At 42.5% G+C, this 14,939-nt stretch overlaps 1 protein-coding gene across 1 annotated transcript; it reads left to right on the top strand.

Annotated features, from left to right (window-relative positions):
• Positions 1-8,797: 8,797 nt before the first annotated feature.
• Positions 8,798-11,409, top strand: LOC6553118 (neurochondrin homolog). Its single transcript, XM_001979047.3, has one exon. It carries the CDS (start codon positions 9,076-9,078, stop codon positions 11,245-11,247), a length of 2,172 nt encoding a protein of 723 aa, XP_001979083.1. The 5' UTR covers positions 8,798-9,075; the 3' UTR covers positions 11,248-11,409.
• The last annotated feature ends 3,530 nt before the right edge of the window (positions 11,410-14,939 follow it).

The raw sequence follows: 14,939 nt of genomic DNA, 5'->3' as shown, positions 1-14,939 counted from the left end.
GGGCTTTGTATTTGATTACGGGAGTTGATACACTGCCAGCAAAGCTGGGTACATAGTCATAAATAGGATCAGTCATAAGTGTCATGACATGTAAGTCCATATCCATATCATATCCATTACAGATCCATTTTTTAAAGATATCCAACATTTTTCTGTTATATATTTTATTTCTTTTCATGTTATATATTATATTTTCTTTCTTTCCAAGCTGCTATGATATTTTTCTTAGTGGCGGGAATGGGGAATGTGGAAGCTTGGGAAAACCAATTCTAACAAATTTGCACGCGATTTGACATGTCGAATCCATAAAAGCGCTTCAAACGATTGGATTATGGGTGTGAACGTCGAGCCACAGCCGCAGCCAGCCAAACTCAATTGCCAAATTGAGATTCGGCCCTTTTAAACTGATTACGAGCCAGTCCACGCTATCAATTGCAAATTTATTTCCCCCGCACCACCCGAAAAACCCTTTTCAGGAGCTCACCTCCGTCCTTGACCTGGCCCTGACTTTGCATTTGTGGAAATCGAGTGGGAAAGTCGGCACTTGACTCATCACGCAAGTCCCGCCACCTTTTTTGTGGCACACAAATCAGCAAGTTTACGAGCTGAATTGCAAATTCCGCGTTGGCATCGGAAAATCTTAGGAATCTAAAAGTCGAAGAACTTTGTGCGTCACGCCAAGGCTTCAACGGCATGACCTCAAGGTAATAGCAAAAGATTATCGAAACATGACAAACTATTGCGTTCAATTCAATTACGCCTGATTCCGAATAATTCAAAGAGGTATGAAATGCGTTCTGAAAAAGTACGAAATGTCAGTGTGTTTTTGAATAGTACTCCTTTTGGATTTTCAGTTTTTGTGTCAATGTCAAGTGACTAAGGCGAAAGTGGAGAGCCAGCCACTCGTCGTATTTAACAGTCACTTTCGCCCGTTCCCATCGAATATTCTGCATAATTCATGTATTTTATTTAAAGAAGATGCAAACCATGAACACCCATTTTCAGCCCCACTCAACGCACTCGTTCAAAACTGGGGCAGTGCTTGTCAAATGGCAGCTGTAAACTAAATGCTTTATATTCATTTATTCCGGAGCATAAACAATGTGAACATCCTCGACAAACCGGAAGACTTGATGAGCTCCTTGTGCCTGGATATTCATGTATGTACATACATACCCGTATGTGGTGCAGTACTGAATGTGCGTGTAAGTTTGCATAATGTCGTGATGCCATGGTTAATGCATGTGCAACAGGATGCTCTTCCATTTGCGGTTGCCTCATCCGAGGAAATTAGTTGCTCATAGTCGAGGCATCCGCCAAAGAAAGAGGCTGGGAGTGAGAAGGCGTCAGCCTTTTATTCCGTTGCCGAATTATGCAATGAAATATGTTCGATGTGCCCATCAGCTCTAATTAATTTATGAAACCTTGTTTTCATTGTTTTCCAAGTTCCGAAGGATTCTGAAATCAATTTCAATTTCAGTTTGCTTATTAATGGCCATATATACTTCCATTTGAAGCAAACAAAGAACTTGGGGTTCGTTTTAAAACAAGGAACTGTGTAACAGGGGTCCTGTTAATTGCTAATTAGCACAAACTGAAACTACCTTACTTAATAGTTACTTTCTTTTCAAAACAAGATGGGAAACTAGCTTCGACAAGCAGAATCCATATACCCTTGCAGTAAATATATGCTTTAATAAAGACTGATGCCTACCAAATAAGAGCAATTTATGGGCCAAAGGGGGAAACTAGCATCTGCAAGCGGAAGCTTGTATACCCTACAGTAAGGGTATCATACACAGAATAAGAACAAAGATTAAAAATTAAGTTTCTCTACTAAAAGTTTTCCTATATCGGCTTGACTGTAAAAAATATATATTTTATATTCTCGCAAATGTTTGGCATATTATTAAGTTGAAAACTTCTTACTGAAATCAGAATACCCTCTGCAAGAGTATTAAAACTGCTTACATCGCGTTGTGGATTTTCGAAAAAATTAATAAATTTTAATTGAACCTTTCACCATTCGCTGATCAAATAATCCAAGTGCATTTAAACTGTTTAAGTACTAATCGCACCCTTGACAAATACTAGCCTTTGAAAGGAGAAACCCATTTGAATGCCGCGAAATCCCCTTTAATGTTGCGCAACATACACGCTTGACAGCCACGCAAAAACAAGGGCAGCAATCAACGGAGGGGGAGGAACTGGAAAAGGGGTCGGGATGGCAGGAAGGATGCTCCATAAACCAGGCATGCCACCGCCAATCAATAAAACCCGAAACAACTGGCGCTCTGGAGCATCAAATATTTGTAGGCCTCGCCAAAGTTAAGATGTGGAAAATCCCCACGAAAAAACCGTCGAACCATTAAAAGTAAACGCTGTGAAAAACGAATGAGCGAACGATGTTTCCTTCAAACATTGGCCGACATTGGACGAGATTTGGCCGTAATAAACACAAACAAATGAAATAATTTCGACTGCAAACAAAAAGGCATAAATTTATACATATTTACGTTTATGGCTGTATAAATTATACCCGCTTTCGACCCAGGAACGCTTGATTCCCAAATATCTATAATACATGTACGCGTATCTATGTATAATGTATACCCGAACTGGGCGGGGCACATAGACATGGGGCGTGGCACGGTGCCACAGTAGGCCATGTCCAGTCCGCTTAGCCAAATTACGCATACGCACAGTTGTGCCGCTTGCGGGAGGCGCAATAATTCATGACACACGACACTCGGCGCACGACTCACGGATACGGACTCGGATGCGGACCCGGACACAACCCACGGATGCGGCCTGCGATGAAGACATCGGCCACGTAAATTGGTTTAAGCTGACGGCAACCGACAGCCCACCTCCAGTCTCCTCCAATCTCCTCCAATCTCCATGCTCCCAGCATACCAGCCATCCAGTGGCACACCGACTTTGACCTATTGCCCGACCACGCAGAACTTGCACAGGAGCGGTCGGCCGAGGAGGAACACGGTTACACGGAAAAATGTTGATGTCTTAATATTCCTTTAATAATTTACCAAAAATAGAAATGCTTTGATTCCTAATTTTCACACATTTATTGCCACTTTTCTTTATAATTTCGAAATTCCTAAAACCACACTGTTTATGAGTGGCTCCCTGGAGAAACTTGGGAATGTTTCTCTCAGTGCATCTCAGCAAACAAGCAGCGGCGAATAGGGTTCTTTGGTCCTGTGGCGCTGCCTAAAAGGTTATGCCAAATTACGAGAATTTTTGAGGCTCAGCAATAACAGGCGCGTTGCCCCGGCGTCTGGGCGAGATTTCGGTCCCTCCGGCTTCATCACTTCCGTTGCGGCTCCTTCCTCCCTCTCGCTTGCTCCTCTTCAGATATAAATCATTTAAATTAACAACTTTTGGTTTATTAACCGAATTTATTGGCAGCCGTTTCTGCAGCCTCAGCGTGCCGTCCGTTGTTATTGTTGCTGCTGCCGTTGAGGTGCGCACGTTTCGGGTTTCCCGCCGAAAAATGCCACCTTGCCCCCAAGGATAACGGCCGGCTGGCTCGATGATTTGTTATTTGTTAGTGAAATGATAATGGCTACAAATGAGCTTTTATTGTTCCAGTGACCGGGGCCTTAAAGCCGCGTCGTCATTGGCCCTCCGTTTCGATATAAATTCATGAAGGATAAGCCATTCAAAAGGGATTTGCATAATTTGTTGACGACTCCAGGACCCCCAATTTCTCATGGACCCCCACTCACTCACTTTTACCACTTCCCTTGTTGCTTACAATACAACTCAAGTGAACAATGGGGCCGCAATTACAAAAGTTCACCCGGATGACGACCCACCACATCACACTCAAAATTGGTTTGCTCAAAAATAAATTTCCCAGGAAAGTTACTATCAACTGGAACACATTTGTTAGCCAATTATTCTTAGAAATCGACGTTGTATTTTTTAGCCAATCTACAGAAGAGAATAATTTTTTGTTGATTTACAAGTATTCTCCACTATACGCAGCTATTGTTAACTATTATGTGTATTATAAATTTCATATTTTGGTCGTACAAAGTGTGTTTTTTCAGGTGCACGGCCGTCAATCTGTTCAAAGAAGTTCCAAGTGAATCGGTTTACGTGCTGAATCCTTCAGGAAACTACGCTCCTTCCGCAGCTGCCTTTCGCTCCCATTAATCAGCCATTAATATTGTGTAAACCAAAACCGTTAACAGCCGTCAGATGGTTTTCAGAAAATATGATTGTTTTCGGTTGGCTTTTGAAATTTAATTCTATTCAGCACGCTGGAATTGTGATTCGGTTTTTGCATTTAAATTTAAATATAAATTGACACGTGCCAGCCTCCGCAAACAATCAGGACACGCTCTCTGTCAAAAAAGGTCCGAAAGTGGGGAAATCGAATCTGCGAACAGGAGGAACAACGATGTGCACGTGTATGACTGATTATTTTGAACTCATCCTTGGGTGGTGCAGACTCCTTCCTGGCGAAGTGGTTCACTTTCATGTGCTTGGGCACAGCTGTGGATTTCTGCGAAAGTGTGTTAAATTTTCTTGGCGACCGAGCCAGATTTCCGGCAACGTATTCCACCGTTTTACCAAAGACACTAGAATAATAAGATGCGTAGCGGCCATACATATTTTCTTGTAGCCCTATAATTCCCAACTAGTTCTAGTGAAGACTGTAAGGAATGTCTTCTAATTACCGGTCTCTCACCGGTCGAGCAGTGAGTGTAGTGTATGTGTAGTGTATGTACCGGTGTATGTATGTATGTATGTATGTATGTATGTATGTATGTATGTATGTATGTATGTATGTATGTATGTATGTATGTATGTATGTATGTATGTATGTATGTATGTATGTATGTATGTATGTATGTATGTATGTATGTATGTATGTATGTATGTATGTATGTATGTGTGTATGTATGTATGTATGTATGTATGTATGTATGTATGTATGTATGTATGTATGTATGTATGTATGTATGTATGTATGTATGTATGTATGTATGTATGTATGTATGTATGTATGTAAGTATGTATGTATGTATGTATGTATGTATGTATGTATGTACATACGTATGTACATATGTATGCAGTTTATGTGTTACTTGCCCAAAGTAGTAAAAATTGTGTTAATTAAAGCCTGAAGAATGTTTAACTTACTGTCGGAACACATAGTTATTGCCGCTTTTAATATTTGTTTAGGAAACATGTTTTCTTGTAGCCGTAGTTCTAGTGAGGACTGTAAGGCATGTCTTCTAATTTAGAGTCGCAAAATAGTTCAAGTAATCTCTCTTACCGGTCGAGCAGTGAGTGTATTGTATGTGTTCTTAAGAGTGATTACTTGCAAGATCAAATTGGCATCCCACTTGAACAAATAACCGGGCAAATGTTATTCATACAAGTCTTTGAAATGTTATAAAGTTTTATAAAGCAGTAAAAATTGTCATAAATAAGGCCTATAAAATGCCATCCTAGCTTAGCTTAGAGAATTTCATCAGGAAAGGGATTTCTTGTACTAAGGCATTAACTTAGGCTAACAGAATAGCTTTTTTTCAGCTTTTGAATTCAAATCCGTTAATTATAAATTGGTTAAATATTTGTTTTAATAAGTCGGCACAAGAATATTATTTTGTATTTACTCAAATTGCTGGATTGTTAGGAATATCATGAGTGCTGTTTGCCCGTGTAAATTGGGTACGACGTTATAAAGATTAATTTCCGACAGCCAGCACTTCGGTGAACTCAAATGGGTCTCCGTCTGAACTCAAGCTCATTGAAAGGAAAATGATTCGTTGACCAACTTAAAGCTCGTAATGACAGACAATTTATTTTTGTGGCCTCGTGGCTGCAAATTGGACCAGTGCCACGCCCACAAATAAACTTTGCCTGGGTGGAGCAACACTGATGATGACCATCATTCCCATCGAAAAGTTGAAATCAATGTTGATGATCTCTAGGCAGGCTAAAAGTCGAAACTTCGGCATTGTTATCTATGGGATTTTTAGGTGGGGTGTGCTGATAAATGGGATGGGGAGGTGGCGCCACAGAAGTGTCGCCAGCGGAGGCTTCGATGAAATGGAAAATATAAACAAAATCATTTGTCAAAACATTTGGAAACAGCTCTGCAAACGCCAGATTGCGGTCCGAAAATCGATGCTCGGCGCCTTCGATTTGCACAAAAGGCGGCTTGTAAGGAAGGAAGCGGATTTGGAGGACTAGGACCAGGATTATAATGGTATCTGTTGTTTTAAAGTTGATCCTAAGAATTAAATTCCTTGTCCTCTTTTAATTTGTCATTCTTTTTAATTATAACGATGGGGACTATAAATTAGATGCAGCGGAACTGGGCTATGCACTTTTTAATTGATTCAATTGTTTATGGTAATGCAAAACAAAACACTTGGCTGCTGTTACTTGCCTTTTAGCTTAATCATGAGTGGTGTTCTGACTTAAATACCATACCAAAGGAAAAAGAAAAATAAACTAAGTGCATTTTAAAAATATTATAGACTGCAGAAGTCCAGAAATGTAGTGCAAAAGAGGTGATATGGATTAGTTAGCAACCTCATCGACTGGCGGTGCATTTTTCCTTTTCTGCCCGGGTTTGACTTGGTTCCGTGATTAGTGATAAGGGTGTATTCGTTTTGTCCTGGTTTCCTTTCTGTTTTTGGTCCACCTTGTGTGAGCTCTGATTCCCAGTTCCAAGCATCGTTTGTCAAGCGATTTATTTCAATTATTGATGTTGATGCTGCCCCTTCCTGGTTATGAACCGAGCCAGATAAGGCAGCAGTGGCTGCCAGTTTGTGGGACATCTTTCACAGCAGTTCACTGGCCTGTTTCCCCATTTAAACTGACTTTTCAGCGCCGCCTTAAAGTAGGCAACGGAGTGTGGATGAGTGCAGATGGGCAGTTGGGCAGTTTGGCAGTTGGGCAGTGAAACCAGAGCAAAGGGCCAGCATATTTGCGGTTATAATTAATATAATACCAATGGCGGAGGATTTGGCCGGCACGTAATTAGTGAAATGTAAAAATTAATCAATTTCGTTATAACCCAATTATTGAAATTGCTAGCAACGCAATTAAGCCGCGTTTGCCCAAAAACGGGCAACCGACCGCATTCAACGACCACTTGGGCCATGTCGCTGGGAGGACCGCCAATATAATAATAGCAAAAGCAAACAGCAGCGATATGGGATCCGATTTGGATCCAATGCGGGTCGAGTGTTGGTGCATCCGGTTTCATATGTGGATAGCATATATGTATACACGTATATGCACATATACGTTCTTCTGGCAACTAAAATCAAGCAGGGCTTCCCTGGCCCAGACAAATTTGCATTTTGTGTGATAGTAAATATTCCAGAATGGATAAAGTTTTTCATTTGCATTATAACCGATGGCGCCCGAATAACCGACTTTTCCGTGCTAAAGATTTAATGGCTATATGTTCATGAGCGAGCGGAAAATGCCGAGAGATTTCTCTCGCTGTTGAGCAGAATTCCGTCATTTTGTCAGATGCTATGGCTCATTAGCAAATAAATATCTAAAATTTTGCTAGGGGAATTAAATGCCGCGAGAATAAATAGACTCATGATGTCTTTTTCGGCGACGTTGTCATTGTAAAATATATAAAACAGCTGTTTTTTTGCAGAACAACGTGTAGATATATAATAATTCATAATAATGGATACATTTTTCGATTGTATATGACTAATTATACCTATAATTGGTATTCGATTAACGTTGATGCTCGATTTCATGAAAATAACACACATAAATGTGTGTCACTTGGTAGGAGTATACATACATACAATAAATCAGCATGTGTACATTTTAAAATAACTATATTTTTAAATTAATGTCATACAAATAAATTAAATTTTAAACAAAGTGCAATGTGCAATTAAATTCATTGACCCCAGAGTGAAAAGCAGAAAGCATTGCACTTAAATTAAATATGCAAATATTCGATCCACATTCGCGTAAAACAATGTGTCTATATAACTAAGTTAATGTATAAATTATGTGTATGAAAATATGTGTATTTTTTTTTGCTGAAGCACGCCGCCGAAGTGGTTTATTTAAATGTCTGGACATTGATGCCGACACACCTATATTTATTCCAAATACATATATAAAATATATACATTTCAATGGATATTTGTGGCCACATAGCCGCTTATGTGCTGCGGAGAATGCAAATACTTATTCAAAATATTCTGGAAGAAATGCAGCCGGCAGCGAACATTCACAGTTGACTAAAACGTAAACACGAAGAAGTCGGAAAAAAGGAAAATCATTTTCTAAATATAAACAACGGTGCTCGCAAGAGCGCCATGCGGGAGGAAAATGAGCGGGAATGGAAGAGCGTTGGGAAAAGCCGAGAGCAAAGAGCAATGCATTGGTGGTCATTCGTTTGATTTCAAGTGATTTTCAAATTCTATAGGCTGAAGTCATAAAAAGCCTTTGCGAACGACTGGATGCCCTCAAATGTTCTACGAACACTACGATCACGCAATACCAAATCTTTTCAAACTTACTTGATCACCCCAATAGTATTTGGAAAAGAAAATTGCAACAAATTCAACCAGATACAGACATAGTTATTTAGTAGAACAATTTATTAGTACAAACAAACTTCTAGTTAGATCACTAGATCTCTTGGTATTTGCCCATCCATGACCCATCTTCAGTTCCCTGCTCGAGTAGGGTGTGGAATCCGTGTATAAATAAATTGTGTGTAGGTTTTCCCGTTTGAACGGCAACAGCTGCACAGCTTTTGGAAAATTGGGAAAGCCACTAGCGAGTTTTCCGCTGGCGGCGATCAGTGAGCGAGAGTGCGTCGACGAGCGAAGACACAGGACCAGAAGCCATACAAGCCAGCGGAAAACGTATCCGGCGGGAGCAGCACCAACTAGCTTTCCCTGTAGCCAAGTGAAAGTGTGAGGAGATATTAATAGAAGGCCACGTCGCACACATATATCCCAGCAGCGGATAAATATACAGACCGTTCATAGGCGATCCGTGAGATACACACCCGGAAGAGAGTGGGAAACCAGGATGACGGACGTGCCGGAGCCCGTGCGCAAGTGCGCCAGCCTGTTGAAGGGCACGAAGAGCGACACTGAGAAATTCGCCGCCCTCTTTATGGTCACCAAGCTGGTCAAGGGCAAGGACTGCAATGCAGCGGGCAAGAAGCTGCTCTTCGAGGCCATAGGGTTTCCCTTCCTGAAGAAGCTGCTGGTGTCCAAGGATCTGCCCAACGACTGCCCGCCCTTAGTTTACAAGAGTGTAGCTCTCTCGATCCTCACCTGCTTTTGCCAGGAGGAGGAGTTGGCCACCCATAAGGACATCATCGACGCCATACCCACGCTCCTGGAAATCGTTGAGCAGGCCGATGACGAGGACTACGAGGATAACCTAATTGTGGTCAGCGAGGCGTACAGCTGCCTCAAGAGCATCGCCAGCCACGAGCCAGGTCAGCAGGCCCTTCTGGCCACCGGCGCCATCCCGAAGATGTCCCAGATATACTCCGCCCAGAGCTTCCAGACCGATGAGGCCTTGCACCTGATTGTACTGCTCGTGAAGCAGTTTGGCGTGGTGTCGTGGCCGGAGGATCCCACTGCCTTCCACGCTCTGATCCAGAGGATTGCATTGGACATGGAAACCGACGACACGGAGCGGAAGTACGAGCTCTGCCGTATCCTGGCTGACATCCTCATCACCTGCCGTCGCGAGATTGTGATCAATTCTCTAGAGGGTCAGATATGGCCGGAGAGCTTGTTCAAGGGCTGTGGAGATATTCTGAAGGCCAAGATTGGCCCCAAGCAAAGGGATCCTGCACTGCATCTGATAGCCACCACCTTGCAGGTGCTGGGCATTCAATGGGCCTTCATGGACGAGCAGAAGACCTTCTTCCTGCAGCTCCTCCAACTGGGAGCCATCGAGGTGCGCATGCAAATGGATGAGAAAAAATTGGAAACCACCTTCAAGCAGGCGGAGTTACTCACCTGCTGCTTCTGCATTCTGGAGCATTGCATTGAGTACATGGCTACGGATCAGTTGGACCTCGAGCCCAAGGAGAAGCAGACCACTTACACGGCCCTCAAGGGCGCCTTCAACCAGGTTCTGGCGGTTTTGACCCGTGTCAGCCAGGACAAGATCAGGGAAAGCACTAATCCGAGGGATAAGAAGTTTGTGTTTGCCATCGTAAAAGTTCTGTCAGCCTGGTTAGCCCAGGAAACAACGGCCATGAGACCGGCCATCTACAAACTTCTGCCCTTCATGCTCAAGGTCGCCAATGAGAGTTTCCAGGAGCTAAAGACCTGGAGAGCAGGAGCTAGGGAAGGCGAACCACCCATCGATGTTCTGAGGATCATGCTGCCGGCTCTGTGCCACTTTGCAGTGGAGGAGGAGGCCAGGAGGGTGCTCTTCACCCATAAGGAGGACGAGGTGCTGCTGGAATCTTTGGAGTTCTACTTCAGCATTGCCCACTGGAAGAGGCCGCCAATCCCGCGTGCTGAGCGCTTGAAGCGGATGAATGAGCCTGATCCGGTGCCGACTCCAGAGCAGCAGGCGGAGATGAAGGTGGCCAGAAGTGCCATAGTGTCTCTCTGCAACATTTTGATGAACTTCACCGTGTTGGAGCCAAAGAAGGCTGAGGATGGACCTACTTTCGCCAATCTGCTGAAGTTCGTGGTGGAGAATCTGCCCGAGCTGAAGGATACGCCCGATAACCTGGTCATCCATGGAAACCTGGCTGTGCTGGGGCTTCTGCTGCTTAAGCAGCAGTCCAAGAAGGTCAAGCAGAACGACTTCTCCATCTGTCGCTACATCCAGGCCACCATACGCTTCCTGTGGGATGCCTACAACATAGATGAGAGTAACGATCCCACCGCCCTCGTGGTGTCCATTGCCTACAAGGGCTACTGGTCGGACCTGTCGGAGCTCTGGTTCCTGGGAATGCAGACCATGTGCGGCGTGCTGCCTCTGGTGCCATGGCTCTCCGAGTTCGCCCTGGAGTCCGGCTGGGCAGAGGGCATAGTGAAGACCCTCAAGAAGGTCAAGATCGGCACCCTGCCGGCTAACGTAAAATCCGCGTACGAGGACTTCCTGTCCCAACTGGTGGACGTGAACGGCGACGTCCAGGCCGTGCTCAAGAAGGCCGATGCTCTGCGGGTCTGCCGCAATCACAGGATGATGGATCTGGGCAAGAAACTCTTCGGCGACTAGGCTAGGCGGTCTCTGTTTCTCTAGAGGCATTTTTTGTGTGTGATTTGTGAACAAGCGAAAAATGGAAAATATTTTGTATGGATTTTATTCTATTTTATATGCTCTATTTTAATGACTAATTACCTAAATTTTTAAAAAAATAAATAAACCAATTCAAAAACACATCCGGATATAAATTTCGTTTTCAGTTTTGGCTTCCCTCAACAAAATGTTTTGCCGTTCAGTCGACTCGTTTTCGTTTGTTTGGGCCAACTCAGCAGAATTAGTTGAAACTTTTGCTTGTTTTCATTCTTGTTGTCCATTTTATTTTCGAACAAAAGCAATATGTACGGGCGAAACACGTCACATTCGTATATATTCTGCAGAGCAAAATAAAACACTAGCGTTAAACAACGATGACGAGTGCAAAGGCTGACCGAAAATAATACTAATAATAAGTGAAATTTAATTAAAAACATGCAGCTAAACTTTTTGTTCGCATCGCGGAACGGAAGCGGAGAATTAATAATGTGCTGACGTGAAGTGACAACTTTTTGGGCCAACAATCGTGGAGGTGGAAATTCATGTAACGTTTCGGAGGACAACTTATTCCCCGTGCTATTTGTTCCATGGATGGAACATGCAGATAAGCCAACATAATTTACAAAACTAAACATTGAAGGAAAAGCTCGATTTTAGTGACAAATTTCTGAGGATTTTTTTCAGTAAAGCAATTCCATTGAAAGGGTTTTAGTTTATTAGACATTAGACCCGCATTTATAAGCTTAGCATAGTCAATTAAATTAGATATTGAAAGCTGTCAAAACAGGTTGAATACTTGTTTTTTCGCCAATAACTGGATTTGACGCTATAAAGACTTTAATCAACGTATTTTTTTCAATTTAGTTGATTTAAGCCGGCAGTAATAGGGAAATAAATACATAAACTATTTTTAAATGAATGTTCGCATTTAAGAGCATTTTTATCTGTATTCTTCACAGTTTTATCAGTTGTGATAGGCCCCAGTTTAGTCTTTATTCAAATAATTCAGTATTTCAAATTCCAATGAAAGGGTTTAGTTTATTAGACCCGAACTTATTAGGATAAGTAATTAAATTAGATATTGAAAGCTGTCAAAAAAGGTTAAATAATCAACGTATTTTTTTCAATTTAGTTGATTTAAGCGGGCAGTAATAGGGAAATAAATACATTAACTATTTTTAAATGAATGTTCGCATTTAAGAGCATTTTTATGTGTATTCTTCACAGTTTTATCAGTTGTGATAGGCCCCAGTTTAGTCTTTATTCAAATAATTACTGGTGCTGCTAGTAGGTGTTCTCGTGAAATGTCTGCCGTTAAAGGGCTTATCGGCTGGCTTATGGATTTGAGACGACTACATCCGCATCTGACCGGATTTTCCCGCTGCGAGGCTAAATTGCTTGTTAGCAATGAATGAAAATAGAGCTGGAGCCACAGAAGATGAGGCAGCAGCTGCTAACCGAAGCAAAAGCCGGGCATAAATCTCCAATAAATCTTAAATACATATTGCGCCGCCTGTCGGGCTGCGCCAAGGAATGCTTCTGGCCCAAGGAACACATATTATGCGAAAGTATCGCTCAATCGTGCTATCTGCTATCCACTATGGGAGTCCTGCGCCGCTCAACACCTGCCAGCCATTTCTCTTCCGTATCTTTGGGCTGGGCGATGGGGTTTTATTACGATATAATATTTTATTGTGTACCTTCAGATGCTCGGATATTTGGCGCTGCGCTACATTTGAGTTTCAACCCTTTTCGGCCATGGCCAGCTCACTTTTTGCTGGTCCGAGGTCCACAGAATGTGTGAATTTGCCTGAGCCGTTTGTTGTGTTTGTCGCCGGAATTGCTTAGCTGTGCCAATGCGAGCAAACCGGAGGAGTGTGGACTGGGTGAGTTGACCCGGCAGTGGCTTTGGATTTTGGGCTATTTGTGCATTTGACAAAGGTAATAAAAGGGGCCTTTGGCTTTTGAAGCTTCGTCGCCTGCTTGTTGATTTTGTTGCTCTGTTTGTTCGGCTCAAAGCTATAAAATATATACAAATATAAACGGAAAATGTATTTTATTTTTATTTTATTTTTTTTCTGTTTGTTTACCTCATTTTTTGGGCGAGCAAACATGCGCTGGCATTTTCCGTTTCTGTTTGTGTTCTGCGGGCTTAAATGTGTTTGCTTCTAATTAAAATTAAAAGGTTTTTATGGCTGCCAACTGCGTGAAAGATATTAAAAACGTCAAGCGCATAGCTATGACTTAAAGGTTTTAGGTGGTTTTGCGGCACGGCACTCAATGATCCATTAATTTAGCCAGTGAACTCCTCAATCAGCCCCGGAGAAAGTGGAAAAGCTGAGAAAAGCTCATGTGGCACTGGATTCAAGAGGTTGTTGCAGCAACAAGTTGAAGGCACCTTGATTGCAATTAGTAGCATTCTCCGACTTTGTTGCCACCTTAATGAAATGAAAACAAAGTTGGAAAAAAGGTAATGAAACGACGAAGCGAGCAGAAATTCATGCCAAGTCCGCACTTCATGGCAACGCTTTGAGGATGACTCGTTGTCGTTGTCAAGGATCCCTGTCCACAAAGCAAACCTCTTAAGTTGTAAGCTTTGTTTCGCTCTGTGGGATGGGCTAAATATGTTTATACAGCCGCTGTCAGGGATCATCAGCCGTCTTACAAGTATAAAAAATTCAAATGTTGCTTACTTATTTGGACTACTCAGGACTTCAGATAATGTTATCGTGGTCTTAATTAAAACTGTGGAATTGCGGAACAATGCTCGCCTGACCCATTGATTCACTTTTGAACTGAATACTATTTTAATATATTACTTTAACTATCGAATCAAACCCTAAAGTCGCTCGACAGATAAGGCAATCAAATGTCATTCGAAATGCGGGAAATGTGTTTGCACATCTTTCAACGAGAATAATTAATGGCTCATAAACTCAAATACTTTTGTTTAATGACGAAAATGTACTTCAAACGTATGCAAAATAATTGCAGACTCAAAACCAATTGGCCCAGCCTTTAACCCGAAGAATGGTAACCCAAAGAAGGACTTTGCACCATTTAGCCCCCTGCTTAACACTCAATAACAGTATCCTGCGATTTTGATTGCCAGATTCAATTGCCACTTGTTGGTGCAAGTATCACCCGCAGCAGAAGCAATTGCTAAAGTGAAAAGGGTGCGGATGATGCACGCGCAAATGCGCACCCCAAACAAACAAAGTCTGCATCAGATGCCACCCCAAGCAATAATAATGGAATATAAAGTAAACGCTGCTCGCAAATTTCCAATTGAGCGTAATGGCCGATGAGGGGATGGACGACAAGTGGGGCCCTTGGCGCCTCCGTCTCCCAACCAGCGGGGAATTGGTCTTGAGGAGTTTCGAGTCCCCAGCAAATTAAAATTAACGCAGAGTCGGTGGACACCAAGGTAGCAGCAGCAGATGTTGCACTCTTAGCTGGGCGAGTCATAAATTATTCAGGACACTTGTCAGCTCCAACTGGCAAGTGTCCTAACGAGCAACATATGCCGCTGAAGGGGCCTTCAAGCTTAATCCCGGGCAGATATCGGCCGGATATCGGGTTAAATTGCAAATTGAGTCTCTTCACATTTAAGCCTTGACCTTGGCGAATTGGAAAGGCCTGTCGCACGCCTAGTAATCCCCATAAATTTG

Source organism: Drosophila erecta, unplaced genomic scaffold, assembly GCF_003286155.1.
Source record: "Drosophila erecta strain 14021-0224.00,06,07 unplaced genomic scaffold, DereRS2 tig00000000-arrow-pilon, whole genome shotgun sequence".
NCBI lineage: Eukaryota > Metazoa > Arthropoda > Insecta > Diptera > Drosophilidae > Drosophila > Drosophila erecta.
This window is presented reverse-complemented; position numbering and strand designations above follow the sequence as displayed.